At 38.2% G+C, this 27,891-nt stretch overlaps 1 protein-coding gene across 1 annotated transcript in view; it reads right to left on the reverse strand.

The window, feature by feature from the left end:
* Nucleotides 1–27,891, reverse strand: part of SELENOI (selenoprotein I) — a 43,411-nt gene that overhangs the window by 8,551 nt on the left and 6,969 nt on the right. The window contains exons 2-9 of the mRNA XM_054568856.1: nucleotides 17,896–17,964; nucleotides 16,754–16,862; nucleotides 14,931–15,005; nucleotides 11,025–11,287; nucleotides 9,954–10,062; nucleotides 3,699–3,747; nucleotides 1,601–1,781; nucleotides 354–536 (exon numbers count right to left, since the gene is read on the reverse strand). Of these exons, the coding sequence (XP_054424831.1) occupies nucleotides 354–536; nucleotides 1,601–1,781; nucleotides 3,699–3,747; nucleotides 9,954–10,062; nucleotides 11,025–11,287; nucleotides 14,931–15,005; nucleotides 16,754–16,862; nucleotides 17,896–17,964 (1,038 nt within the window). The remainder of the gene's footprint in view (nucleotides 1–353; nucleotides 537–1,600; nucleotides 1,782–3,698; nucleotides 3,748–9,953; nucleotides 10,063–11,024; nucleotides 11,288–14,930; nucleotides 15,006–16,753; nucleotides 16,863–17,895; nucleotides 17,965–27,891) is intronic.

Genomic DNA, 27,891 nt, shown 5'->3' on the forward strand with positions numbered 1-27,891 from the left:
ATAATAAAAAATAGGACATCTAGTCCTATATAATTAAAAGCACAGAAGAGTTTACAATTCTCTTCACCACGAAAACGATTTACATTTCTACCTACTTAAAAACAAGAACTAATTCCTTATAATACTTAACCAGCTTTTAAATTATTTGTAGTTACTATAACATAGTCATTAGCGAAAGTCTTTAAAATTACACACCTGAATATTATCCAAAATTTAGAGAATATACCAAAATTCTTTCAGCTACAAGCAAACTTCCTTTTGAAATTTTCCCTCACCTTCTTTCCACTATTTATAAGAACCAAATGCAACCAATTTTTTTTCCAATGGAACCAACTTTGTTCTAGGTTACTCACCACACGCACTCCGTAATGGATGTGGGCCAGAGTGAAAACAGCTGTTAGTGTATACAGAAGAATGCTCTCAGTGTAAGCGGAGACGCCTAAGTTTACCGCCATGACAGCCAAGAAGAGAGGAGCCAGCAACCAATTCAAAGTTGGACATCTCGTACTGCTCATTTGACAAACAATCAGCTGACACTTGAAATTAGTAATTAAAAAAAAAAGGAATAAAAATTTAATTGGCAAACCACTTCCAAAACTTGTCACTCCAAAATTTAAAAAGCATTCCAGTGCTTGAGCCAACACATTATGTTACATTATGCTCAGTCACCTCAGCTGCTCAGGGGCCACCAGGACCTCTGCCCCCACCTCCCAGTCTGTGGACCCTCAAGACCACGTGTGTGTCAGAAGAGTCTGTGAGATAACTCAGGAAGGATGCTCTAGAAGGCTCTCTTCCACTAGGCAAGAGTTTGCGTAAAAGAAATTTTAAGATTCTATGTTATCTAAAAGAATTTTTTTTTTCAAAACCCCAACATAACTAAATTTCTTCATGGAGATGAAATGCTACCTCCAATTCACTCGTATTACCAATTAACACCTATGAGCCTCTTTGGCTCCCTTTACTTTCAACTCAAATATCCTTTATTCTTTCATAAATACCTTTTGTACATGGAAACGTAAGCTCAGTGGCTAAGTAAGAAAATAAAAAACTTATTAAGAACCTGGCCTCAGCACAGACTTTCGGGCTGTCAAAACTACCAAGGTCTTTTCTCAACTCCTAGTTTTTAAAAACATGCTGTATTTATTACATAGTTTATAATCCCATGTTCTTAAATTAAAAATCAGTTGATTAAACAAATGTGTGGGAGGTGTATGTATGATGTGTTTTCTCTCTTGCAAAAACCCCTTTCAAGCTCCCTAATTATGTCCGCAGCCATTTCAGCCACACTGTTAGTAATATTTATAGTCTTAAAGGATTCTATAAAGTATTCCATGGATTCTTCAGCAGGCAACCAAAACTAAAAATTTCAAGTATGTATGGTTCCAAAATACTACTGCAGTCTCTAAATCCTACTGGTTTCTAAGGGAAAAAAATAAAATAATTTCACCATGTTCTGTCTTTGAGGTTATTTTTTCCAAATTTTGAATTAAAATATATTTAAATTAAAATTTGCTTATTCTACTACTGTATAAGGTTTCTCAAATTATCAAACTCTGTCATATATTCCTTATATATATTATCGTTTAAAAAAAAATCTTACTGTGCTGTTGGCAAAGGCTGTTCCAACCATAAAGTAGAATAATCTAGGATGTATCTCTAAAATATCTGAAGGTGACTGGAGGATCCATGCTGTAGACAAAATGAACAGCAAACACGGAGAAAAGATGGGAACCATAGCTTCATAGACTGAATTGTGTTTCAAGGCGTTATTTTTATAGCTTCTGGAAAAAAGAATCAAGTAACACAAAGAATATTATTACACATAAAACTTATACTTGCATTTTACAGTTTTCAAAGTCTTTTTTTTTCAAATTGTTATTCTATTACAGTTGTCTCAATTTTCCCCTCAGAGTACTATCGCACATATTCTCTTATGTTATACTCACCGCAGTTCTATGGATAGGCAAGAATCTTTTTAAGTACGGACATGAGAATTTAAATTTATGTAACTTGCTACCAAGTGGCAGAACCAGGACCAGAACTGAAGTTCTCTGGCCTGGTCCTATTTTTACCCCTGGAATGGAACAAGACTTGGTCTTTGTTCTGTGACAGCGATTTCAACCCGTGTGCTGCAAGAGGTGCACTGGTGTGCCACAAGAATTTTTAGAACGTGCAATATCTGACTAGTTGATTGGGTTTAGTCAGGAGCACCGTCCTCTTTTCCCTTAGATTGTCAAAAGAAAAAATTGATAACAACTAGAAACCTATATAATTTTATTAACTAATGTTGAATTGGTTAAATTCACAGTGATTAATTTGAAATTTTAAATTCAATTAAAAAGTAAAAAAGGAGCCAACACAACAATAGCTATCCGATGTGAATGAATCAAAATTATACATATTTTTTTTGTCAGACCAGCAAAAACGTACTATACTTTTGGGTGTGCTGAATTTTAGTAATTAGTTGATGTGTGCCATGAGATGAAAAAGGTTGAAAATTGCTGTTGTATAAGATTGTATCCTAACAGGGAAAATAAAATGAACACAAGGCAATACCAGAAGAGGATCTCCCAATGCTGCTATGATACAAGTGACACAGAACTTAAAGTGAGAAACAATTCCCATGGAAGATTCTGAAATGAGACTGCCGATAGCACTCTAGGGTCTCTAGGCACCTTTGCTCATCTGAACAGAGCCCCCAATTCTAGCCCTGGTTCTGCCACTGACTGTGTGCCCTTGGCCAAGGTGTTGTCCAATCAGGATCTCGTCTTTAGAAGATAAGCAAGAAATGACTCAAATAATCTCTATGGCCTTCAGAGCTTTAAATTTTATGGCTTCTGTGAATGACTGCCAGCTGCAATAAACAAGAAGATTCACAGAGCGTGGCTTGGCTGACATGGATGGGATTCTGCAAGACAGATCTGATAGCTGAAGGATGAAAGTAGGAAGTATGAGAGTTTGTCAAGTAGAGGGAACAGCGGAAGCAAAGATGCTGACGAAGGGAAAGGCAGAATATACTCAGGTCACAAACAGAAATTCAGTGCGGCTGCACAAAGGTGGGGAAATGCAGAGCAGAAAAATGAAACGCCACCTGGGCAACTCCCCTCCCCACCCCCACCCCCCCGCCGCAGGCAGGAAGTACAACAGCGCTATTTGAGAAGAGTTAGCATAGGTCTAGGAGTTGGTCCTAAACTACACGAGCTCAGAAGTTTTTCTTTTTTTTAATGATGATGCTAAGTAAACTTAGGGATAATCAATCTATGAAACAGAATGTAAATGTATCAATATTCAACAGGAACATACTTCCTGTGGATAGATTCACTCACAAAAAATGACAAATTAGAAGACTAGTGAGTCCAAAACTGTAACAAACGAACAAGAGGGAGTAGTTCTGTGCTGTGGTTGCAATGACTACACAAGCCCCCACAGACACCCTAAATTATCCTGACCTCCTTCTAGATTCGAAATATAGGTTTACAACCTCCTCAGAATGTCCAAGATTCCAAAAAAAAAGTGACCCCAAAACTCATCTAGATTACAGTTTCTAAAGGTTTTCTCGTTTCCTACCCAATTGAAAAATGAAGCACACAGCAGTGTGATGGCTGCTGGGGCAGGGCACATAAGGGGACCGGGGGGGTAATGTGGGAAATACCGCGGAGATTCAATGTGAAAAATAAGAGAGAGAATAAAATACTTACCTGTAAAAGTTGAATAAACTCATTGGAAGAGTCACAAATAATGCACAACCTAAAAGGAAGAATATTTAAATCATCATGATTACTCTTCAAGTGACTTTTATAATAATCAAATATATACAAAATAGGTACTGTTTTTAGACATAATAATTTTCAGGTTCTAGTTTACTTCTGTAATGGAATAAAAACTTTTCTGGACAGCAGTCACAACTGCATGAGTGGCAGCACAGTTTGCTGATTCAGGGCAGACTTCGAGGAGCCAGACTGGACTTCAGTCTTGGCTGTGCCGCCAACTGGGTGATAGGGCTTCAGGGAAGTTAACCGGCCTCAGTTTCCTCATTTACAAAATAAAGAAAGATAATAGCAGCGCTGGCCCCACAGAGTTTCGAGATTTGAATGAATTATTTCCTGTAAAGACACCTTGAAGGGTACCTGGTATATAATATATTGTTCATTAAAGGTGAGTTATTGGAAGAGGGGGTAGCTAGTGGATCCTGCTCCTTCCCATTTGTATTTATTTTTACCTCCCGGGTGATCTCAGCTCCTTCCCCCCTTCCCGCCCCCCACACCAGTTCTTTCCTCTCAAACCTAAAAACGAGAATGGCCTTCCCAAGAAACCCTATCACCACTGCTTCTGCTCTATACTAGCTCCTATCACTCGCCAAAATTTAATTTTCTGTCCCCTTAATTCCTCAGCACTCAGTTCATTCTGCCTCCTGATCTGCAGAAATTGCATTCTTAAAATTGACCACGCTCTCCTGATGATAAAATTCAATATTCTTTCTTCTTTCTTGACTTCTCCGTAAGATGACTCCATTAACTATCCACTAATTGCAATTCTTTCCTCCCTCTGCCTTTGCAATTCCATTCTCACAGTGTCCCTGCTAACCACCCAACCATCACATTTGGTCTCTTGGTGGGACCTCTACATCCTGCATATTCTTAACTGGTCGTTCTACTGGGCCTCCACGCTCCCTCAGCAAATCCTCTTACAGCTTTAATCATAAGCCCCCTTCCTACAAATGCCTCCAAAACCTCGTTCTGTACTCGTGGGCAAATCAGACAACCTGTCCAAGCTTCAGACACCTCAGCCCTATGACAATGGGTTACATGATTTTCTAGTATCCCTTGCATCTTTAAAATTCTCTGATTCTATAGAGATGTAAATTCATGCTCTTACTTCAAACTCCTAATCACTGCATGTGGTACTTTCTGGACACTTCACTTGGATATGTCATTGTCACTCGACATATTAGCCCTAGTTTGTCCACTCTGGACTCCCAGTAGCTACACATGGCTTGAGGGGTGGAGGGTGGCCATGCAGCTGTGGTTGTAAAGCTCAAAGGCAGAGAAGCATCCCGTCAAAACAATTCCTAAGACATTTTGCTAAAACAGATGAAAACACTGGAATCCACAACAGAAAAATCTCATCTCTATTTCCAAGTCCAACTGGAACAAAGTTCCCCAAGTTAGAAGCTTTTAGAGGGAAACAAAGGAGGAGAAATGCTGTTCTCAAAGTCCTCAGAAATCTTCAGCAGTTTACTCCATGAAAGGGAGTCAAGACTAAATGAATTAACACAGAATTACTTGTGGCTCTGAGGTGTTGGAAATAGACTGAGAGAAACTTGCAAAATATTTGCTACCAAGAGCATTTAGTAGTTTAAAATGTCTTCCAATAGCTTTATCCAAAAGCATGGAGAAAAGCCCAGGCTCTATAGAGGCTGTCAAAGAAAAAAGAATGCATCTAATAATTCTTTTCTAACAAGCACTTAATGTATATTCTAGGAGTCCGTAATTGTTCATTTAAACCCTCATCTATTGAACTCTGTATGATGACAGAATCCACACACGTGCAGGCCTGCTTTCCGTATTGCCGTAGGAACGCCCAGACTTCATAATATTGGAAACTTAATAGCTATAGAAAAATTAGAGTATAATTCATAAAAAAGAATCAAATAAAATGAGATATACTCCAAGGATAACATGGTCACACAAAATATTTTGGTTCCTCATATTTCCAGGCTTATTTATTAAACAGGAACTTCAACTAAAACCAAGACAGAGTAACTTAAGAAAAGTGAAAAAGACAAACAAACAAGGGGGAGGGATTGTAATTTATATCAAAAGATCAATATACCTAATCTATGAAGAGCTTCTAAAAATAAAGAAAACGGTTAATAATCCTATAGCAAAAATTGGCTACATATATAAAAAGTACACAGAAAAAAGGATGCAAATGACCCTTAGAAACACTAGAAAAGTTCATTCATACAGTAAGAGAAATGCAAATTAAACCTATTGATATATCAGTTCTTACTTATCAGATTGGCAAATATCCAAAAGTTTAACAATTTACTATATTGATAAAACTGTAAACAAATAAGCATTTTTCATATACACTTGGTGAGAATTTAAAAGAAAAGTGTCCTTTACTAACAATTCTACTTCTAGGGATCTTTTCCAAAATACTCTGGTAAAAATATAAAAAGACATACATATGTACAAGACTATCCACTGCAGCAACTTGTGTAACAGCCAGAGACTGGAAATAACTCAAATGTCCACCAGCAGAAGACTGGTTGAATGAGCTATGACACATCCACACAATAAAGCACCAGGCAGATGCAAGGAAAAAAATGAGGACCCTCGTATATTGCTACGCAGTGACCTCTAGGGTACGCTATTGAGTGGAGGGGGAAAAAGCAAGTGCAGTGAAAAATGTATAGTATGCTACCATTTATCTATAAAAAGGGGTGATAAAACCACATACGCACTCTCACACACACACATTTATTTCTATTAAGAAACAGTGTGAAGATAAACCAGAAACTCAAAACTAAGAAGGGTTAACTAAGCCCTGGCCGAGGGCTCAGCTGGTTACCGCATCCCCACACACATCAAGAATGGTTAGCTATGAAAATAAAGTGAAACAAACCAAAATATATATATATATCCAGTTGGTGGCATAGCTACAGAGTGGTAACTTTAAAATATAGTAATCTCACTGGGTATCCCTAGTAGAATAAACCATAAGGATAAATGGAACCTCAAAAAACCAAAATCTTAAACAATTTTCAGTAATCATATTGTTGCTGATTTTGGTACCATATTCTGAGACTGTTGTAGGTATTTTGTAAAGTAAGTATTTTGTGTCATTGAAAACAGAGTTTTGTCACAGTTTAAAGGATACAAATATTAAGATCAATGCAGTTAAAAAAAGTCTGTATCATCAAATCTAATTTGGAATTATCAGTATGAATTTATAAGATATTTTATTAAAAACAAACTTTATTCCCCTACCTATTCACTGAAGGAATAGATTCCTATGCAATGATCATCAACATCTGTTAATACTACTAGGTAAAAAGCTGATGCAGAACTTTGTAATAGATTGGAAAAGACATACAATACCTCAACCCCAGCTCTGATCACTATTCACATCAAAATAAAGAGAGACAACTAGATATTGTGTCTTCCTAAAAGTATCATTACCTACTAAGGATTGTTGCCAAAATAACAAGAAAATTAACCCTCTATCTAACAAAATCTGTGGATCTATTAGTTTATAGGGGAAAAAAAGAGGCAGAGGAACATGGTGAGTAACAAAATGAAAATATAATTAGCAAAATGCAGGCTGCAAAGGCATTTTTTAAAAAAGTAGTCAATAGAAACTTATTCTGAAGTGGACCCAGATGCTGAATTTGGCAAACAGACTTTAAAGGAGCTATTTTAATATGTTCAAAGAACTAAAGGAAAATATGGTGATAACAGAAGAACAGATAGGAAATTCAACAGAGAAATGGAATGTAAAAAGAACCAAGTGGAGCCCTGGCCAGTTGGCTCAGTTGGTTGGAGCATCACCCTATAACCAAAGGGGTGCAGGTTCAATTTCCAGTCAGAGCACATGCCTAGTTTGTGAGTTTGATCCCTGGGTGGGGAGTGGGTATGTGTGACCCCCAGTCTAGACACATGCAAGCCCAGGTCCAGGTACCAATACCCAGTCAGGGCACGTGTGGGAGGCTACCAATCAATGCTTCTCCCTAGCATCGATGTTCTCTCTCTCTCTCTCCCTTCCTTTCTCTCTAAAAGCAATGAAAAATAAGGTCCTTAGATGAAGATTAAAAAATAAATAGAAAATTTAAAAGAACCAAATCGGAAATTTAGAGCTGAAAAGTATGATAACTTCCATGCGAGATTCACCAGAGAGCCTCAAGAGGCAATCAGAGACAGCAAAAGAAAAAAAAAAGAGTGAACGAAAAGATAGATGAATAGAAATCATGCTCTAAAAAAAGGAGAGAAAAGATTAAAAAACATTAATAAAGCCTCATAAAATTACCTGTAGGACATCATCAAGAGAAGCAGTCTAATATACATGTAAATGGAGTCCCAGAGAAGAAAAGAAAGACGTAAAAAAATCTGAAGAAATAAACTTCCCATATTTGGGAAAAACTTTGTTTGGCTAAAAACTTCCCACAGTTACTCAAAAATATTGACTTACACATGCAACAAGCTCAACAAACACCAAGAAAAACAAACACAAAGAAAACCACACCTATGTACATCATAGTCAAACTTAAAAGCCAAATCTTGAAAAGCCAGAAAATCTTGAAAACAATGAGAAAAATAATGCGTTACAAACAGGGTGACAATGATGTATGAGCTGGCTCAGAAAATGTGGATGCCATGGGACATTAGAATGACATACTCAAAGTGATGAAAGAACCCCAAGGGTTATGGGGTAGTGGTGCATCTGAAGTAAGACTGGCGCTAGTATTGACAACTGTTAAAGCTGGGTGATGGCACATAGGGAATTATTATACAAAAGGAGAAACAGAATATAAATGTTTAAATGTTCTCATAATTAAAAAAAGGGGGAAAAATGAGAGCAGGAATCTTGTTTTCTATCTTGCTGGCCCGTCTGTTGCACCCAAAGAAGGTACCGTCCATACTGATGAGCGGGAGCCACTCCACCTCTTGCCCGCCTTTCGTTAGCCCTTGCCGCCTTGGGAGCTCTCGCCCAGCCTGGCCTCCCCAGCACCGGCACTACCAATTTTACTGGCAGAAACTTAGGCCCTAGGGCCCTTCTATGTATTGGTGTCTACTCAAATCTAGTACTGGAAAAGCTACTTTAATTATCCATAGAGAAACATGTGGGCTTTTATTTCACAGGGAAGAACTCAGATAAACTTATAAATGACAAAGAAAATTATGTGCCCAATAAAGTACCCACTTAACTTTCAAAAATATATCTCATATATCAGAGAATTCCACCTTATCTTTAAAATTTAACATTTAAATGTAGAATGCAGGAAACCTGCTATAGGACAAGCTGCCTAAAATCAAAAAATCCACTACATGGTGAGAAGTGAAAAACAGCCAGCCTTTCCAAGGTAAAGAAATCACAGCTTATATAGGTACCAAAAAGTGAACATTTGGTAGATTATGGCAGGGTTCCTAAAATATCTGTGATCCAGAGCCACAAAAAAAAAGGCCCAAACCACTCCTTTTCTGCCAGCCAATGCCTAAGGCACCATTTTTTCAGCTGTTTCTAAGTCTCACCTAATTCCCATTCCATTACCAAGGTTCATCAGTAGAAAGGAACTGGGTTATTTTTTAGGTAAGGGAATAGCAATAGCCAACAAGTATGATTTTTAATTCAACAAAGCTCTTTAGTGCCACTCCTGATGCTCCCAAATAATCCAGAGTCCTCTTCCTTTTTGCCTCTTTCCACAGAAAACATTCTCCCCAATTCAATCATCCTGTAGATAACTCTTTCAACTAAATTAAAAGGGAAACATTATCATGGTTAAAACCTGTATCTAGTATTCAGTGGCACAAGAAGGAGATACATAAGATGAACAGAGGCTGTTTTTGAAGTGGATGTATTACAAAGTAATCTTCATTCTATTTCCTATAAACTAATAATCTTTAACATTGAGATAAGTAAAAAATCTGTACCAAATGTCACCTCCATGTGGATCCTCCAATACAATCTAGATTAATTTAAGTAGTTTACAAGGTTTGTGTGATCTATTTTGGTATTTTCTTCTCATTAAAAATAGCTTCACGCTGAACAAAAACAAAACACAAAGAAACCTTCTTTCCCTTCCTGATTAGGTTGAAATCCTACAGGTTGGTAAGGCTGTCCTGCTGGCTGTAGGGTGTTGGCAAAGGAGAAGGGCATCGCTGCTTGTTATAATCAAACACGGGCTTTGATAACAGTGATGTTAAAACAGGCTTCAACATGGAGCTTCTTACCAATAATCATTGCAGTGAATAGGTCTCTATATAAGAAATTAAACAGGAAAGGTTCATACCAGGCCTCAACTCCCACAATCGCAGTCACTATGTAGACAAAAGAAATAGTCTGGAAGGAAAATGCAGACAAAAGCATACAGAGGCATTAACGGCTGGAAAGATCAGGGAGTCGATAATGCTTTACACAGCATAAAGTCTATTCAAACAGTTTTAGTAAAAGCAAGAAGTATGCTTAAATTTGATATTGTGGCAATTCTTCTTGCCTTTAAAAAATTTTTTTCAGCCAACAATGCCACAGAATAACTAACTTCTAGACAAGGAAAGCAACTGGCCATCATTTGGAACACATTAAGGCACCTCATAAGTTGGGTGAGCCATAAGATGATCCAATTTGCCCACCCAATCACTTTCTTCATCAAAAACATTCCAACTTCTGATTCTTCACTGGGGCCTTAGGTGCAAATGGGCAAAATGGCAACACAAAAAGTAGAATTCAAAGGCAGGGAGAGTTAACAGCAGCCTATTAAGTAAAAGAAAACAAATCTCACTACTCACTGAGAAGTTGGCGAAAAGGACAAAAAGCCAACAATTATGGGCATATCTTTCTTTTACAAAATCAATAGTTAAAATGAAAGTTTATTAAGAAACTGTTCGTGTTTTTTTTGTGTAATAATGGCACTGTGTTTACACTTTTTAAAAAGAGCTCTTACCATTAAGAAATATGTAGTAAAATATGTGTCACATAATTTTAGGAATTTCCTTTAAAATAACTGGACAGGGAGGGAGGGAGAGGGGAGAAAGGGTGCACATGAAACTAGACTGGCCATGTGTTGATAACTACTGAAGCTAAGTAACAGGTTATGTAACAGTTCACTATACTATCCTCCCTACTTTTGTGTATATTTTAAATTTGCCATAAATAAGTAAAAATAGCATTTCAATATAAGATAATTTTTTAAAAGCACACATCAGTTCTAATCAAAAAGACATTAGGACAATAAAGAAATAATGACAAAAACCTCCCCCCAAATTCATGCCATGTAGACAATTTAAGTTAAAGCACATACTTACCACCTGGCTAATGTCATATCCCCATGGCAGGAAGAGAACCCCTGTGTTATACTTTTCCCAGTGGGACAGGATAAAAGAAAACAAAACAACCCATAGCAGCAGATAAAGAACAAAAACACTGACACCAGATGATCCTCGTCCAAAGATGGAATACACAGTTACAACAAAGTAAACACATGACCAACTATCCAGGCCATGGTCAAAAAGCTCCCCTAAGGGGGTGCTGGAATTAGTTCTGCGGGCTTGCTTTCCATCCACACCATCTGCAACAAAAACACATCACCATAGGAAAAGGTCAAATCTGTACTAGTATGGAGAAAGCCTTCTTAAATAAACTGGAAAAAACAAACCAAAACAAATCAACATATCACAGGAATGTTAATTAACTAAAGTATAGCTACCGGCCAGTACTGGTATAAAAATAGTATAAAAATCTAACCTTTAATTTCTGCAACTCAAATATTTCAGAAATAAAATTGATAATTTCTCTAAATGTAATCTAAAAATTAAAATGTTGTATTACGCTGAATGGAGTCAATTTTAGATCTGAGGAGGAAGCTCTCTAGCTGGACTCTGAATTCCTCCAAATCTGCCTAACAACTGAATTGTTCCACTAGCCACAAATTCCCATGTCTCCAGAGAACATTCAATAGTTATTCACTATATTTTATCTAACCACTCCTAGCTCTCGGATCCAAAACCACTATACTTCAGCTACAACACCTATCTCATCTTGTTTGATATTACAGCTCTACCACCTCCACAATTTTAAGTGCTTTCAGAAAAAGTTTTGTGCATAATACATTTCAGTAAATGTAAGAATCTATTGAATCCATGCAATGCACAATTCTCAATTTTTTGAAGATCACAAGAATGTTAGAATACGCTATGCTTGTGCCCTCAGAGTGTTTACAACTGATAAAAGAGGAAAAAAAAGTGATAATTAAAGATAGTGCATCACAAACCATAGAAGAGGACAGAAAAGGGACAGGTTCTCTTCAGCCTAAGATAATCTAGAACGGCTTTGAAGACAAGATGAAATCTGAGTGGGGACATAAAGCGTGAGTTGGATTTCAGTAGATAAGAGATAAAGGAGTATGCCATTTCAAGAGGAGGGAGTGCTATCAGCAAAAACACCGAAATGGAAAAGCACATGCCTGTTCAGACAAAGCCAAGTAGCTTAGTTTGATGAGAAACCAGTGTGTGCAGCGGACAGTATAAAGAGGCTTCTAGCAGAAGGAAGGTCTGAGTCAATACAAAAGTGTTAGGGAGCATGAGGAGCTACTAAAAGTAAGTGCATCAGGGAGCGACAAGAGTGAAATGAATGAAGTGCTTCAGGAAGATCACCCTGACATCAGGGTGAATGACAAGCTGGAAGAGGAACACTAGTTAGTGAGCCAACACTGAGATGGAATGCAGGGTGAATGAAAAGCTGGACCAGGTGAGGTAGCAAGTAACTAAAAATGACGAGGTAGCAGAAGATGAGAGGTGAGGCCGAAGTACAAGAAGACCACCTCCGAAGTTTCCCATCTGAGTAACACTACAGTGAGTGTTAATAGAAATGAGGAAGTCAGTAGATGGAACAAGACTGACAGAAAAGATGCTGAGTACAATTTCCGAGGCTGAAACTGAAGTGTTAGAATATCCAAATGGTAATGTCAAGCAAGTCAACCCCAGGGTACTTACTGGTAACTAAGGAAGGTAACTACCAGCTAGCTATAAACAAGGGAGTCATCTCTATAGTGTTAAGAATCAGGATTACCAAAGGAATTAGTAAAAAGAAAAAGTTAAGGATAAAGTATAGTGGAACACCATTTAGAGGCAGAAACAGAGGAACCTAGGGGAAGGACATGAAGGTGGAGGCAGAAGGGGAAGGTAGAAGGACAGGGAGAGGGAGAGGAAGAGGAAGGGAAAGAGGTGCGGAGGAAAGGAGAGGAAAAGAGAGGAAGGGAGGGAGGGAGGGAAGGGGGCGGGGAGAGAAAGAATGATAAAACCTAATTAAAAAAGAAAGTCTAAATTACAAAAATTTCTCCCCAAAAGAAACCGTTTTGTTAACTAAGTGAATTAGAATTAGGCTAATTGTAATGATTCAGATTTAAAGAATTAGAAATTCCTTATAATTATTGTGTTTCTTGTTCATCACAGTATTATCTTGCTCACCACAGTATTACCCTAGCGCCTAGCTCAGTCTGTGACAAAAAGGGCTTTCAAAAGTATTGTAAAAGGGATATATGAAGGGTGAAGCCCGACTCCTGCCCAAAGGCTGCAGATCTCTCTTACGTAAGGTCTTTCTGCCCTTAAGTAGCTAAAATATTTCCTAAGTCTTTTCTCATTATTTGCTGGCTTAATTTCCTAATTTTCAGTGCAACTTCTATGCAGTTATAACAAATATTAAATTCATGAATTACATATTAATTAGCTTTTGTGCATCTTCTCACCGAACCCATTCTAACTCGACAAGTCTGAGATCTAGATATGTTTCAGAGTGCTTTTTCTTAAGAAAGGTAATTCAGGGAATATGCCATATATTATTAAAAACCTCCTGTAAGACCTAGAGCAGCACCCTGTGATTAAACACGTGAATGTTTCTGCAGCAAAATGTAAGAACGGTCACACTAGTAGAATAAATAAAGATTGTAAATTGTCTCATGTTAGTTCAAGATGGGTTTTGCAACAAATAGTTCACATCAGCGCAGGATTTTTACCAGAATTGTGGACCTGAAACAGGTAGGTCACACAGCGTATCACAAGGCTCTTAGGAAATGCTAAATGTTACAAGTCAGAGCCCACAGGCTACCCTAACTCTTCCCTTCTCCTGCTGCAGTCCCTGGCAACCAAATAGAATTTTAAAACCTTCTCATCTCTATTAACATGCACAAAAGCCTCTACCTAAATGTGTAACTGAGCTTTTTCTCTAATTCTGCGAGACTTCATCGCAGCTCTGTTCATCCACCATGCCAGCATTGAATTCTGTACCAGGTCATACTGGTTTTTATGAGTGTTAGTCATTTTTATCTGAAAAGGCAACTTGAAATCAGAGTCTGCTATTTCACATGCATTTAAAAACTATATACTGAGTGCCTACTATGTTCTAAACACTGGGTACACAGCAGTGACTAAAACAAAGTACCACCCTCAAGAAATTATATTTTAAAGCAGACAGATGACAAACAGGTAGGCAAGTAAATGGATATTCGGCTATATGATTTTAAGTGCTAAAGAGAAAAATAAAGCAGGAAAGGATACAAAGAGAATGCAGAATAAGTCATTCAGATAATTCAACGAAAAGCACTCTTGTCAGAACAGACAGTACGGCCTAGTACAGTGGACTTCCCTGACCACTCCCCCTACCAAATAAGAACTGATCCCTTCCTTATTTGTTCTCTCACCATGCTCTATGTATTATCTCAGTATTTTGCAATTATTTGGTATGTCAGTATTGCTTCCCAAGCTTAAGGCAAAAATAATGTGTTATTCCATAAGCTGGCAACTATTTTTTGTAAAGAGCCACATAGTAAATAGCTTAGACATTCTGAGCCATACAGTCTCTGTTGGCAACTACTCAACTCTGTTTTTTGTTCTGAGAAAGCAGTCATAGACAACATGTAAAGGAATGAGTATAGCTGTGTTCCAATAAAAATTTACTTACAAAAAATAGACAACAGGCCAGTTTGACCCACAAGTAGTCGTTTGCCCACTCCTATCTTACCCTTTAAATCCCTAGCAATGAATGACAATATTTTTTATAGAGAAACTCAAAAATATATTTATCATTTCAAACAGAATATTAATAATCCCTAGTTTAAATGAATTAAGTATCGGAGAAAATGCTAATTTAGTGGCTGGCTATCCTTGCTGATAGACTCACCAGCCATTGACTACAGTGAGTGTTTGTCAAGTTCTTACCTAAAGTGTAGGCTACAAAGTTGAGGATGCCCACTACAATCCAAACCCAATCAGGTACATGCTTGTGACCCGGCGCTGCAAGAGAAAGCAACTCAGTTTAATACAGTCTATGTACAATCAGTCTTACCATAGTATAAACTGCCAGCAAAAAAAGGTTTCTATTTATTAAACGGAAGTTACAGTACTTTACAATATATTTTACTTTATTATTTTTTTTATTCTCACCTGAGAACATTTTTAATTTCTTTTTAGAGTGAGAGGAAGGGAGAGAGAGAAATAGCGATGAGAGAGAGAAGCACCTACTGTCTGCCTCCCTTTCATGCCCAGACCAGGGATTGAACCCACACAATCTAGGAATGTGCCCTGACCAGGAATCAAATCCAAAACCTCTCTCACTTCCCCCTACCCTTCCTCTCTCTCTTTAAAAAACTCAATTAAAAAATTAAAAAAAGAATTAGGAGGCCTGGGTTCTAGTTCTGGCTCCCAGTCAATGAGCACTGTGGTCTGAATGTGTCATTCAAACTCTCCTGTCTCCCATTTCCCAAATATACTGGGACAATGTGGTTGATTTGGTCCTTCAAGTTCTATGATTTGAGAAAATATATATAATATTTATATATTTTTGGTTCTCTTAATAATTAAGTAAATATTCTTAGAGAAAATAATATTTCTAGTTAGAAAGTAAACTTTTGAGGCTGTCCTGAGGGTTAAAATACAAATTAAAAAAAACAAACAAACACATTACCAAAACCATGCTTAATGAAATTTAATCTTACTTATTATTCATATGGTACTTTATGACCGCCAATTACCATTTTCTTACATGTACAAAAGCTATGGCTAAAACTTTCAGTTGATCAAGTTAGGTATATATATTCAGAATTTCTATAATAGCTAAATTCCTAAGCATTTAAAACTCCAAAATTTCCTACAAAAATAATGTTCTCGGTGACTGTTAATTTCTCCAGGTTAGTCCACAAAAGCCTGCTGAATCCAGAAACGCAGGTACACTGTAATACTGAAACTGACTACATCGCGTACAAGTATTCTTATTGGAAACTATATGCTCTTCAAATGCAAAAAATACTCATCTACCTCCATCTTCCTAGTCCACTAAACCCCATCAACTGGATGAAAGGTAAAAATAAACCCTGTCTCCCACGCTCCACCCTCATCCCAATTACACCCCACGCTCACGCCTACTGCCTGGGGCAGGGGTTGGGTGTGGCAGACAGTAAAGACAGAAATAGGCCTGAAAGAGACACTGGAGTCCCAGGTGGGAATAAGCTGAAAACAGCCTTCCCCACAGTGATTTTTTCCCATCTTCCTCAGTAAGAATCCAGACTTGTCAATAAATACTTACAAGTCTAAGAACGCTTTTTAAAGGAAACTGGGAATTATTAGAGGTAAGGATGCTGGGCATAGAGAAAGAGACACGACATTCCCTTTAGAAAATGGGATTTTGTTCCCATACCTAGAAAAAGGAAGGAGTATTTCTGGATTTGGTAGGTAGGCTGGGCTCTATTTATACTCATTTTCAGGCAGTTTTACATTCCTGGTCCTCGATCTTCTTTTAAGTACATTATTCTTTACTTACCAAAACCTTATGCTTTTGGACACCATATCTAAATTAAATAGCCAAGTTAGTTTCTGGATCTTAATAACAACATATATATAGATTGTGAAACTACAACTTAGCTTTTATACCCTATTATAACCAAAACTTTTCAGAAATATAAGCATCTTAATAAAACCAGAAAATAACCATATAATTTTTCTCTATTTAGACAACATAAATTTTATATTAAAAGTAATAATCTTACCTGAAGCATAAAAGTCAGGATCGAAGTATGCCATAAGAAGGAAATTGAATACAACCAGCAGAAAGCCAGAAAAGGTGATCAGATTTGGAGCCAGCCATGTAGGAAATACCTATTTTTTTCCAAAATAATTACAATATAGTTAAAGTAGAGAAATATCTCTGTCTACACATATAACAACATGCAAATTTAAGTTATAGCAAAAGTTATAATTTAAAAGATCACATACAGGAGTTACTGATATTAAAATGTAAAGCATAATCTCCAGTTGATAGGAAAAAGCACTTCTTTCTATTCTGTTTTAAATAATTCTATAATCAACAAATTTCTACAATCATAACATTACATTTATTTTAGAAAATTTTACAAAATTTTAAATTCCAGAGTTTAAGTTGAGATCTCAAGCAATGACATAAATCAAAAGGTACAGGGTGCGGAGGACCCAAGAAAACCCAGAACTTATTTATAAAAAATTGTGTATTTATTCTCACATATTTAAACTCCAGTCACCTTCAAAGTACTCTCCATTTGATGCAATACACTTATCAAGACTTTTTTCCCACTGCTAAAAAGTTTTTGAACTCATCAATTTTAATGCATTTTTAGTGCTTCTGCCATTTTTTGTTTCACCTCTTCCACATAGACAAAACGTTTCCCTCTGAGGATTTTTTTCATCCAGGGAAACAAAAAAAAAAGTTGCTGGGACAAGACTGGGTGAAAAGGGATGATGGGGCAGGGGGTTCATGCCGTTTTTGGTCAAAAACTGCTCAACACTGAGCATGGTGTGGTCATGTGCGCTCATAAATCACCCATCATACAATGGGCAAACGCACTGAAAAGAATCTTCAAAAAAAATTCACTGAAGCTAAAATCAGCTGGTGCACTGATGCAGATGGGCGCCTAGAACCCTGACCTAGTGGGAGAAACCTGTACTACAAGGGGCCTGCCCTCCAGAAGATAACTCTGGGGGTTTTTATGGTGGGGGGGGCGGCCCCCTTTGTATACGACTAAGGGAAAGGAGACAGGAGGGGTAGTTTCTCTAGATATCTTTTTGAGCTGACCATTACATCTGTAACACTTCATAAAACAGTTAAGATATTTAAAACTTTCTAAAACATTAAGTGCATCCCTACTAATCAGCTTACCTTTACTATAGTGTTCCAAAACGGGTGCATGACATACAGAGAGAGTGGGTTGGAATCCACAGCACTATACTGTTAAGAAATGCAAGAAAATATTCAGAGTTAATCCTTACACACTAACAAACAGAACAATTTCTTAACTGAAAATAATAGTACAAAAGTAACTTGGAAAATACGTCTATTTACATGATGTCATCATCTGAATAGTGAAACTGGAGGTGCATTATAAATGAGGCAAAAACTGTCAAGTATACCCAGTTATTTTTTACTCAACTTTTATATTATCATGTTTCAGTAGAAAAACCTATATTGCTTATAAGGTTTCACTTACTATACAGGATCAGTAAAATGTACACTGTGTGCATTAAAACATACCCATACACCTTTTCAACCTACTTCACCCCTCTCAACTTACAGGAATCTAGTTGTTTTACCACTTGATTCCATCACTAACACACTTACTAGCTGTGTGACCTTGAACAAGTTACTTAACCTCTCTGCCTTAGTTTCTTCACCTGAGAGATGGGGATGATAGCCTTTACCTCAAAGGGTTGCCATACGGACTAAATAAGCCAAAATAATAATATGCATGAGGCACTCTGAATAGTACCTGGCCCACAGTAAGTGTTGTATAAGTATTAGATATTATTACTATGAAATGTGTTTGAGCACCAAAAGAATGACAGATACTTTTACAGCAGGAATAGGGACTGTACAAATAAGGAAAGGGAGATAACAGGTTAGAATTCTCTGGTAATCAAGTTTATTCCCCAATTATTGAGCTACTTAGTAAAACTTTCAGAAGAAATGTTAACAATATCTGTATACAAACATGTAAAACTTCAAGAATGGTGTTGATGATGTACTCATCAGACACACACACTAGGGTATTCCTCTAGGTGTGATAAGGGACAGTTCCCACCCTCAAGAAGTAGCTATATTACCTAATTCATCCAGCCTACATTTAAGCAACATCATACTAGTCAGGTATTTGGAAAAAGTTTACTGTGTTTTGTACTTATGCTTGGTATGCATATAAAGTAAGTAGTAAGCATTTGAGTATCTAACTTTTTAAAAAATCATAAAGATCAAAATTACTTACTGAATGAATATGCAGGAACTATTTTTCTCATGAGTGTCTCAAGACTTAAAAGTGTAACGGAACAAAAAAGTAAATATTTTAAAATACTGCAAGCAAAGAGAGTCAAATGTTTATTCAACAAACTCCATGTGTGAGTGCCTCCATTTCTCCATCCCATTCTGAATGAAATGGGATAATGTGGACAAAAGATCCGAGATAAACTGTGGGGAGGAAATGGGGGTGGAGAACAGAGCCGGACACTGCGGAGCTGCATCCAGGCTCTCAGCAGGAGCTACTTAAATGAGCAGTATACTGGTCGTACAAAATCAACTTCTACTTCACAGTTCCCTACTGCCTACAAAGCTTTTCCACCTAATAGATACCATTACATCTGAACTTCTGCAGGACGAAGGAGTTCTCAACTGAGGCAATGCCGGAATTTAAGTCTTCCGACCTGAGGGCACAGAGCCAATAAGAGCCCCTACAGGCTGCCGACGGCAAAGTGGTGAGGCCCGGGCCTCACAGAAGTCTGCACCCAGACCCACAGGACAGAGCCAGCGGATCAGATGAACTGGAAAACCACACACTTCAAGTCCCCCACCTACTGCAAAGTACAAAAACTGTAAGAAGTCCAAATGAGAATAGCTAATCACACAAATAGTTAATATGATACACAAAATACGATGCTCTTAATTCAAATGTTTGCTGAATGAGTTTCATTCAATAGCTTTCCATAATTTGAATTAGCTCTAAAAGAAGGTCCTTAACTGATGGTATTTCGATTTGAAAAGCTCTTCGTAAATTCTTAAGTTTTAACTCTGAATCTCTATTTCAAGAGACCAGTGGAATTAGGAAAAGAATGTTGAGAACTAAATACAAGGTTAGTTTGTCGAAATGACTTTTTTACATTTTATAACAAGCTGATGAGCTCAAGTATAGCAAGGAAGATTAAGATGAGATTACAAAAGACAGCAAGCAATAAACCTAAAGAACACTGTTTTAGCCTTAAACACCTGAGTGCTTTTTGAGGCTACTCGTCACTTGCTTTAAACAAAGAAACTTGAAACCATCTTGGGAATCAATAGGAGGAAAAAAGAATGATTCAAACCTTCCACGTGTGTGAAAAAACAAGTAAAATATAAGCTTTTAAAGGTGTTAAACTAGATTTAGGTTATTTGGTAAGGCTGGCCAAATATATTTTTATTTCCCATTGGAATGATGTTTTGATATACACCACAGTACTCAGTACTAACGAGGAGGACTGTCCGCTGTGAAGGTCTACTGTGCCTTGCTCGGCCCTACCACCCGCTGAGCCAGGCTAGGCTAGTGCCTTGGAGAAATGCTCGAGGACCACGGCCTGAGTTTGAGAGAATCATACCAATGCAAAACCTCAGAACCTTACAAAGTCAAGCAGACAAGGGTCTAGTTTTTCATCCAAACAGTATTCCTTGAAATATTTGAAGACAGCTTTCCCTGTCACACCTGAAAACATCCCGCAGCCCTTTTGCGGCTCCTCTTTTGCCATGGTTCCAATCTCCTTCATCATGTAGGTCAGCTCCCTAGACCAGAGGATGAAAGGCATTTTCTGTCGCGGGCCAAATCATAAATATTTTAGGTCTCTGTAACAAACACTCAACACTGCCACTGCAGCAGGAAAACAGACACAGGAGATATGTGAAAAATGAGTATGGCTGTGTTCAAATAAAACTTTATTCACAAAGCAGGTGGCCTGTGCTCCAGGCAATCCAATTTGTTGTTAAACCACCACACACAAAGGTGTGATCCAGGGCAAAAGGAGCCTTTCAAGTGGTGCATTGAGTAGATCAAGAACATGACTATAAGCCCCTCTTCCTAAATAACTTATTTCTCTCACTGATGCTCCACATATTATTAATTTCCTATGGCAACAAAATCATCCTGCAGACTCACATACAGCTTCACAGTCACCTGACCCCTCAGGCCTTTCTTACACGGACTACTAAGCCACCTTCCTCCATGCCAATGTGAGGCTGACTATTGGAAGCTCAGTGTAAGACTCTACATTTACCATTTTAACACTTCGTCCAGACAGACTCAACTCATCTTTCCATCCATCCCCTCTAAATCTCCTCAGAGTCAGAGTCAGCTATCCGAGGTAAGAGCTGTGCTTCCCTAAACTCTCAGCATGTAAATCTGCCATGCTAATGATGCCTTCACTTAAAATGCTGATCAAGGTAGAACTTCTGAACATTTCTCTCAAGACTGCTATTACTATATTTAATAATTTTTATTTGGGTATACAATTCTATCTGTCATCTTCAGCAATTACTCTATATTAGAGACAAGAAAAGATATTCAGAAAGTCTTAACAAAATCCAGAATTACCTTCAATAGCATTTTGTCAACTATTAGTAAGTTTCAAAACGTTTTTTCACTTCAATACAAGGAAATAAAGCAGAGTCCATTCCTTCCTTCCTTCCTTCATTCATTCATTCAGTAAGTCAACAAATATTTATGATTGCCTATGATTTTGCCAGGAATTGTGCTAGGTCACCGGGAAGAGAATAGTGAACAGGACCAAATTGTTTCCTGTGCTCACTGAGTCTACAGTCTAGTGTGGAATGGACGGTAAGCAAGAAGACAAGTAACAATCATAAGCTGTCACAAAACTATGAAGGAAATAAAGAGGGCACTGTGCATGAAGATAGCGGACCAGGAAGTGGGCCTAACCAGAGTAGCCAGAGAAAGCTTCTGTAAGGAGAGGAGGCTGAAGCCGGGTCCTGCGAGATGAGAACAGTCAGGTATGGAGCGTCTGAGACAAAATAATGAGTCCAAGAAACGAGACACTAATCAGGACATTCTGTTAAAGATTCCCTTTTAATGGCGTTCAAAAACAGACAAAATTAATTTACAGCAAAAGAAATCATAAGCGCAGTTTGGTGACAGGGCTGAAGGGGGCCTTCTGAACTGCTAGCGATCATTCTGTGTCTTGAACTGGGTGGCAGTTACATGGCTATATACATGATTAAAAATTCATTAAATTATACGTTTAAGATCTGTGCGTTTATATATAATGTATACCTACAAAAAAAGAAAATAAAAAATATACAAAAGGTTTACAATTGTTCATACAGAAAATAATACAATAATAAACGTTTTCACATGCAACTGTAAACCTATTTTGGGCCCCTCCGGTGGGGCAGTGTGGGGAGGGCAGGGGAGTCCCAACCCACCTTCCAAGCAGAGAGAACAATACGTACAAAAACCACAAAGCTAGACATACTTGAAATGCTGTTGGAAGGCCAATGAACGCAGCTACAGCTTAGCATAGAAGGAAGAACATTTTGAAATGAGACTGGAGATCAAGGCAGACACCACCCGGCAAGACCACAATGGGCTGAAGTTTATCTAAGCCCAGGGCATATCCTTATTCATATTTTTAAAGGATCACACTGATCACAGAGTAGAAAATGGACTGGATGGGGGCAAAAGTGAAAATGAAGCCAGTTAAGACACTGTTACAGCACATGAAGCAAGAGACAATTACAGATTAGACTAGGAGCAGTATAATGACCTCTGAATTACTTCCAAAATATCTTGTGAAGTGCCCATTTTTAAGGACATTAGAAATGTGAGTCTCCTCTTAATTTAAGAAGGAAATTGGCTCTAAGAGAAGAAAAACTATGGAACTGCCTCCTTGAACCTAAAAATATTTCCTTTATACAGGCACTGTATTTTAAACCCCTCTGTGTACTGATAAGAAAACAAATATGAACTCACTCACCCTTGCACTAAATACAGAGATCCGAGTAACTTATTAATTAGATTGAGGCTACTGTCCCAAGTAATGTTCAACTATGTATAATTAGATTTCCTTTGCTTTATCTGTCTTCTAATCAACATGAGAATAGGACTCTTACTCTCAAATGATTTTTAATACAGGCCTGTCTTTTACACATCTGAAATATAAACTTTGTACCTGTAAAACATATTTTAGTTAACTGTGGAAATCCATAAAAGGTGGCTCGAATATAAGCTGGTATTTCACAAACCCCATGTACTGAGAGGTAAGCAAACTCAAGATGACATTTCTGATTTTTAAAAATTATTTCCAAAACTCTTAAGTGCAAAAGTATCCATGTTTTTAGGAGTAAAAAGCAAGACAGCCAAAAAGAATTGACTTAAGTTAACAACTAGGTTCATGAGAACTTTCCAGACATCTCAAAAATGAAATAAACACATTATCAACCTCTCTTAAGAACTCGGGAGAGAGAAAAGAAATGTCAATTCTCTCTCTCTTTACTGCCCCTGCACAATAAAGCTCAGTGTCTGGTAAGGTACTGACAGGTACTGAGGTCAGACCCCTTCTGAAAGGTTTCTCGACTCAAACATGCTTAGGTTTTAAGTCTCTACAGGGGAAGAATCTATTGTGGCTAATGCGCGCTCTACCATTCCTGGAGCAGAGCTCCTTAGCAATGGCATTCCAACCCTGCAGGCCGGTCACTTAAGCTCAAAACACAAAACAAAGGCTCCACTTGTTATTCACTCAACAATTATTAAGACTGCCTCCTACATACAAACATGGGACTCACTGAGCACTGAAATAGAGAGACAGTTAGGAGAACAGAGAAAGCTCCACAACCTAATCCTTGCTGCTTCTACCACACAGTAGAACGAGCTCAATAAACATGTCTGAATGCTTACACACATGAATAAATAAATGCACAAACTACTTGGCATGTTTATTCAAGTAGTAGTAGTACAGAATCAATCCATCAGTGATGAAGAGTGTTACTCTCTTCACCAAATCTTTTTTCCCCCTGAAACTGGACCAACTTTTAACTTCACAAAGGGAAGTTCCTCCTCCTCTTCCCCTATTAATAATACCATTTACATTTGTATCATGTTGTATATTTAGTTTCCAAAGAAAAATTACTCATACATCTATTCTCTTATTTGATATTTTAAGACAGATAAGGTATATTATTCCTATCTTACAGATGAAGAGATATAAAGTTCAGAGAGTAACACAGGTAATAAACAGGAAGATCTAAACCTTAAGTCCTTTCTGAGTCATCTTGGAACACTTCTGTGAAACTGATCACTTTGTTTTAAACCCAACTACCCTGCCCTGGTTCAAATATTAATACAATCATGGGCTACCTAGATCCAGTGTACTGAAATCATTGTTCCCATAATATCTTACAATACACATTTTTCTGGTTTTCAATTTGTGACAGATACATGCTACGGTAATTCCCAATGAGTCAAGCTCTTGTATCAATCCCTTCCCCTTAATGGTTCATTCCACTACTGAGGCTGGAACCCATGATTTGCCTCTCACAGACAGAACATAGCAAAGATGACAGATGTGACAGTGTTGCTTAGGATACATTATATGGCAAAGGTGAAGAGATACTACCTTCAGGATACCTACCGTATGTAAGATTCCACCTAAGTGGTTTAGAGAAGAGTCTACGGCTGACCTTGAAGAAGCAAACAGCAATGATGAGAATGGCCTGTGGCAAGGGTCGTGTGGCAAGGAAAAGAGAGCAACCGCCCAGGAGCCAAGAGCCTCAGCCCTACAGCTGGAAAGAACTGAATCCTGCAACAACCGCACGAACCTGGCTGAGGAACCCGAGTCTGGGTGAGAGCACAGCCCTGCGGACACCTCCCCTGCAGTGAGGTGAGACCTGGATCAGAGGAGCCACCTACCAGTGCCACAACTCCTGACCCACAGGGACTGTGAGACAGTAAGTGCGTTGTTTCCTGCCACCCAGTCTGCAGTAATGTGTTAACCAGCAATAGAAAACTAATACACAATTGTGAAAGCACTACATCCTCCTTTTTGTAATAAAAGATATCCTGAGGTTCCTAGTCACAAAAATCAAGACTACTTGATGCTTGAAAGCTAACTTATGAACATCAGAATAATACTTCCTTCTTCCTTTACATTCATCTCTTGGTTTTATTAACTGCTCTTCTGACCGCAATACAAATGAGTACTTCTTTCATGAGGCGGTTCTCAAAATGTACCCGCGAACGAATGCAAACTCCTCACACACCCCCCCCCCGCCCCGCCATGCACAGAATCCGACACTCGGGGCACAGGGCCCAGCCATCTGTCATCCAACAAACCCCCCCGGGGATTCCGAGGCGCTCTCGAGTCCAAGGACCACTGCCCGGGGGAAATCCGGCACCACCGACACTCCCGCCGCCCCTCAGCAGGAAAAGCTGCAGCATCAGTTCAGGGGTCGGAGCCTATACCTCTTTATGGTGACTTCAAACACCGCGTTTCAAGGGAGAGGAGTATCATACAATTCAGCAACTACTCCCTAACGCTTACAAAATGCAAGGCATTATGTCAGGAACAATCTACTATGATATAAAAACACCAAATCTAAACTTAAAATGAAAAATAAAAGGTTATATTAACGCTGGGACAGAAATAAAAAGTTTCTTTTTTTATTCTTGCTTATTCTGTGACAGTTGTCCCAATTTCCCCCCCTTTGCCCTCCTCCATCCTGTCCATCCCCGCTCCTGCAACCCATCCCACCCCACTGTCCATGCCCACGGGTCACTCATACATGGTTTTTGACTATTCCCTTCCCCTTCTTTCCACTCTCTGCCCCACTCCCTGTCCTCTGGCAGCTGTCAGTCTGTTCCCTGTTTCCATGTCTCTGGCTCTGTTTTGCTTGTTAGTTTATTTTGTTTATTAGATTCCTCCTATAAGCGATATCATATGGTGTTTGTCTTTCACTGCCTGGCTTATTTCACTTAGCATAATAGTCTCCAGTTCCATCCATGCTGTCACAAAGGAGAGCGATTCTTTCTTTCTTTCTGCTGCATAGTATTCCATTGTGTAGATCAATACAAGACTTTTAAGAACTACACCCACAGAGAACATGACTCAGTGGGCAATGAGATCTCGTGTTACTGAATATCATCACTTATATCTGCTAAGAAGTCGACTGGAGAAGAGCTAGAACAAAGAGACAAGAACAAGTCAGTCAAGAGGACTTGCTTGCCAGACTTATTTATAATAAGCTCTAACAAAAGATGAGAGGATAAAACAAAAGTAGTTCAGTGAAGGAACTTGAAATCCTTGCCGAGGAATTTGGATACTAAACTTAGGATAAACACATGGAAGGTACTGTGGACTCTTAAAAAGGAGAGTGATATTTAGGAAAATTGACTTTACTCTGCCTATTGTACTATTATACAGGATTAAATATATACTTTCTCTTGGTATTACTTTCTGGGATGTGGCCCATGTTATATGCTATGTTCACAAGCAGAGCACAAAAGTCAAGTGTTATTTTTTATTTAGTTATTACTAAGTACTATGTGCCAGGTACTTTATAAACATTAACTCTTTGAATCTGATAATGATCCTATGATACAGGTACTACACTAATTTACAGATGAAGAAGCCTGGTTTAGAGAGACTGTTAACCTGCCTGAGATCACAGAGCTAGTAGTATGTGGGTTCTTTTTAACTTCAGTCCCAAAACTATTTAATCAAAAGCCTTTTATCTCAATCACAGCTAATAGCAAATGAAATGTCCTCAATACTCAATATAAGACTAGTACACAAAAGCCCACTTACACCTGCTAATGTAAAACTGGGGAAGAGAAATTAAATCAATTCTTTTTTTGTCAGTGTACGTTTTCCCCATCGGCAAACATCAGACACATGTTCAATTAAGCATGGCATCAAAGGTCTTTATTCTAATGTTTATATATCTTACACAAACACCCAGTAACTACAAGGCAGAATTTATAGTTAATTCTTAGATTTGAGAGGCAGCATAGCATGAAGTCCACAGACCCAGGACCCAGGTTGCCTGGGTTGAAATCTCAGCTGTGGGAACCTTAAGCAACTACTTGTCTCAGTAAAATGGGGAAAACAACAGCACTTCTTCATGAGGCACTTGTGGATACTAAATGAGATAGACGTAAAGCCTGGTGTACAGTAAATGCCATGTAAGTGTTTGCTATCATTATTATTGTTCCGTATTTACCATGATATTGCTCTTGCCATTGCAACTTTGCTTCCCTGGGCTCACTGGGCTTGCCCTGGTCCCTCACGGACCCACCGCTCCCTTGTGCCTCCGTCTCACTGTGATCTTCCTCATCTCCGTGCCTTCGTTCCATCAGTCTCTCTGATTGAAACATCTTTCCCCAAACTCCTTTATGCACTGGACAAATTCTTATTCAGCAAAAAAGTTCTTAACATTTAAGCATTACAACAGCTATAAAACAAGCCATCGTCAGGGAACTGGTATTTCAGAAAGTAGTGAAAGAACCAATTTATGATGTTTCCCCCAAACAATACCTAAAAATGTAGCGATCTCCTTTCTACCATTTAACCTCCCTGTCTCTGGGCAGAAGTTTCCCATCCATCTTTCTCTCACTCCTTCTGAAAGGCTCCTCGGCCAACTACGAAAGTAATTCTGAGTCATTCGTAAATCTCTATCTATGGCTACAAAAAGGCTTTTCAAGCTTTACTAATGTGCTTACAGGTGGGAGAGGTCACTGCCTCAAATCTATCCAAGGAGACCAAGGCACAACTAAAGAGAAGTTATACTTGAATTAACTACGACATATCTAGGTATGAACATATGATACTATAGGCATCTTGCAATCATAATAAGGGAAAATCAAAAAATCAAGAACTTCTCATGTTTCTACTGCGGCTCAGGAACAGGAGGAAAGTGTTCTAAGTCTTTTAAATCCTACAGAAATATTCCTCTATGGAGAGCAATTTATCCACAAATGGTATTTCCTTAGAACAGGAAGGTTTTTTGGTTTTAATTCTAAGTCCACAAATCACAGCTTCAAGTGGCCCTGCCCAAGAGAAGGGCCTCATGCAAAAGATTATTGTTATCCTGCGGGTTGAGCAGCATTTGTCATTTAAATTATAATTATAGCTTCTA

Source organism: Pteronotus mesoamericanus, unplaced genomic scaffold, assembly GCF_021234165.1.
Source record: "Pteronotus mesoamericanus isolate MK-2021 breed Mesoamerican mustached bat unplaced genomic scaffold, CSHL_Meso_final contig_101, whole genome shotgun sequence".
Classification (NCBI taxonomy): Eukaryota; Metazoa; Chordata; class Mammalia; order Chiroptera; family Mormoopidae; genus Pteronotus; species Pteronotus mesoamericanus.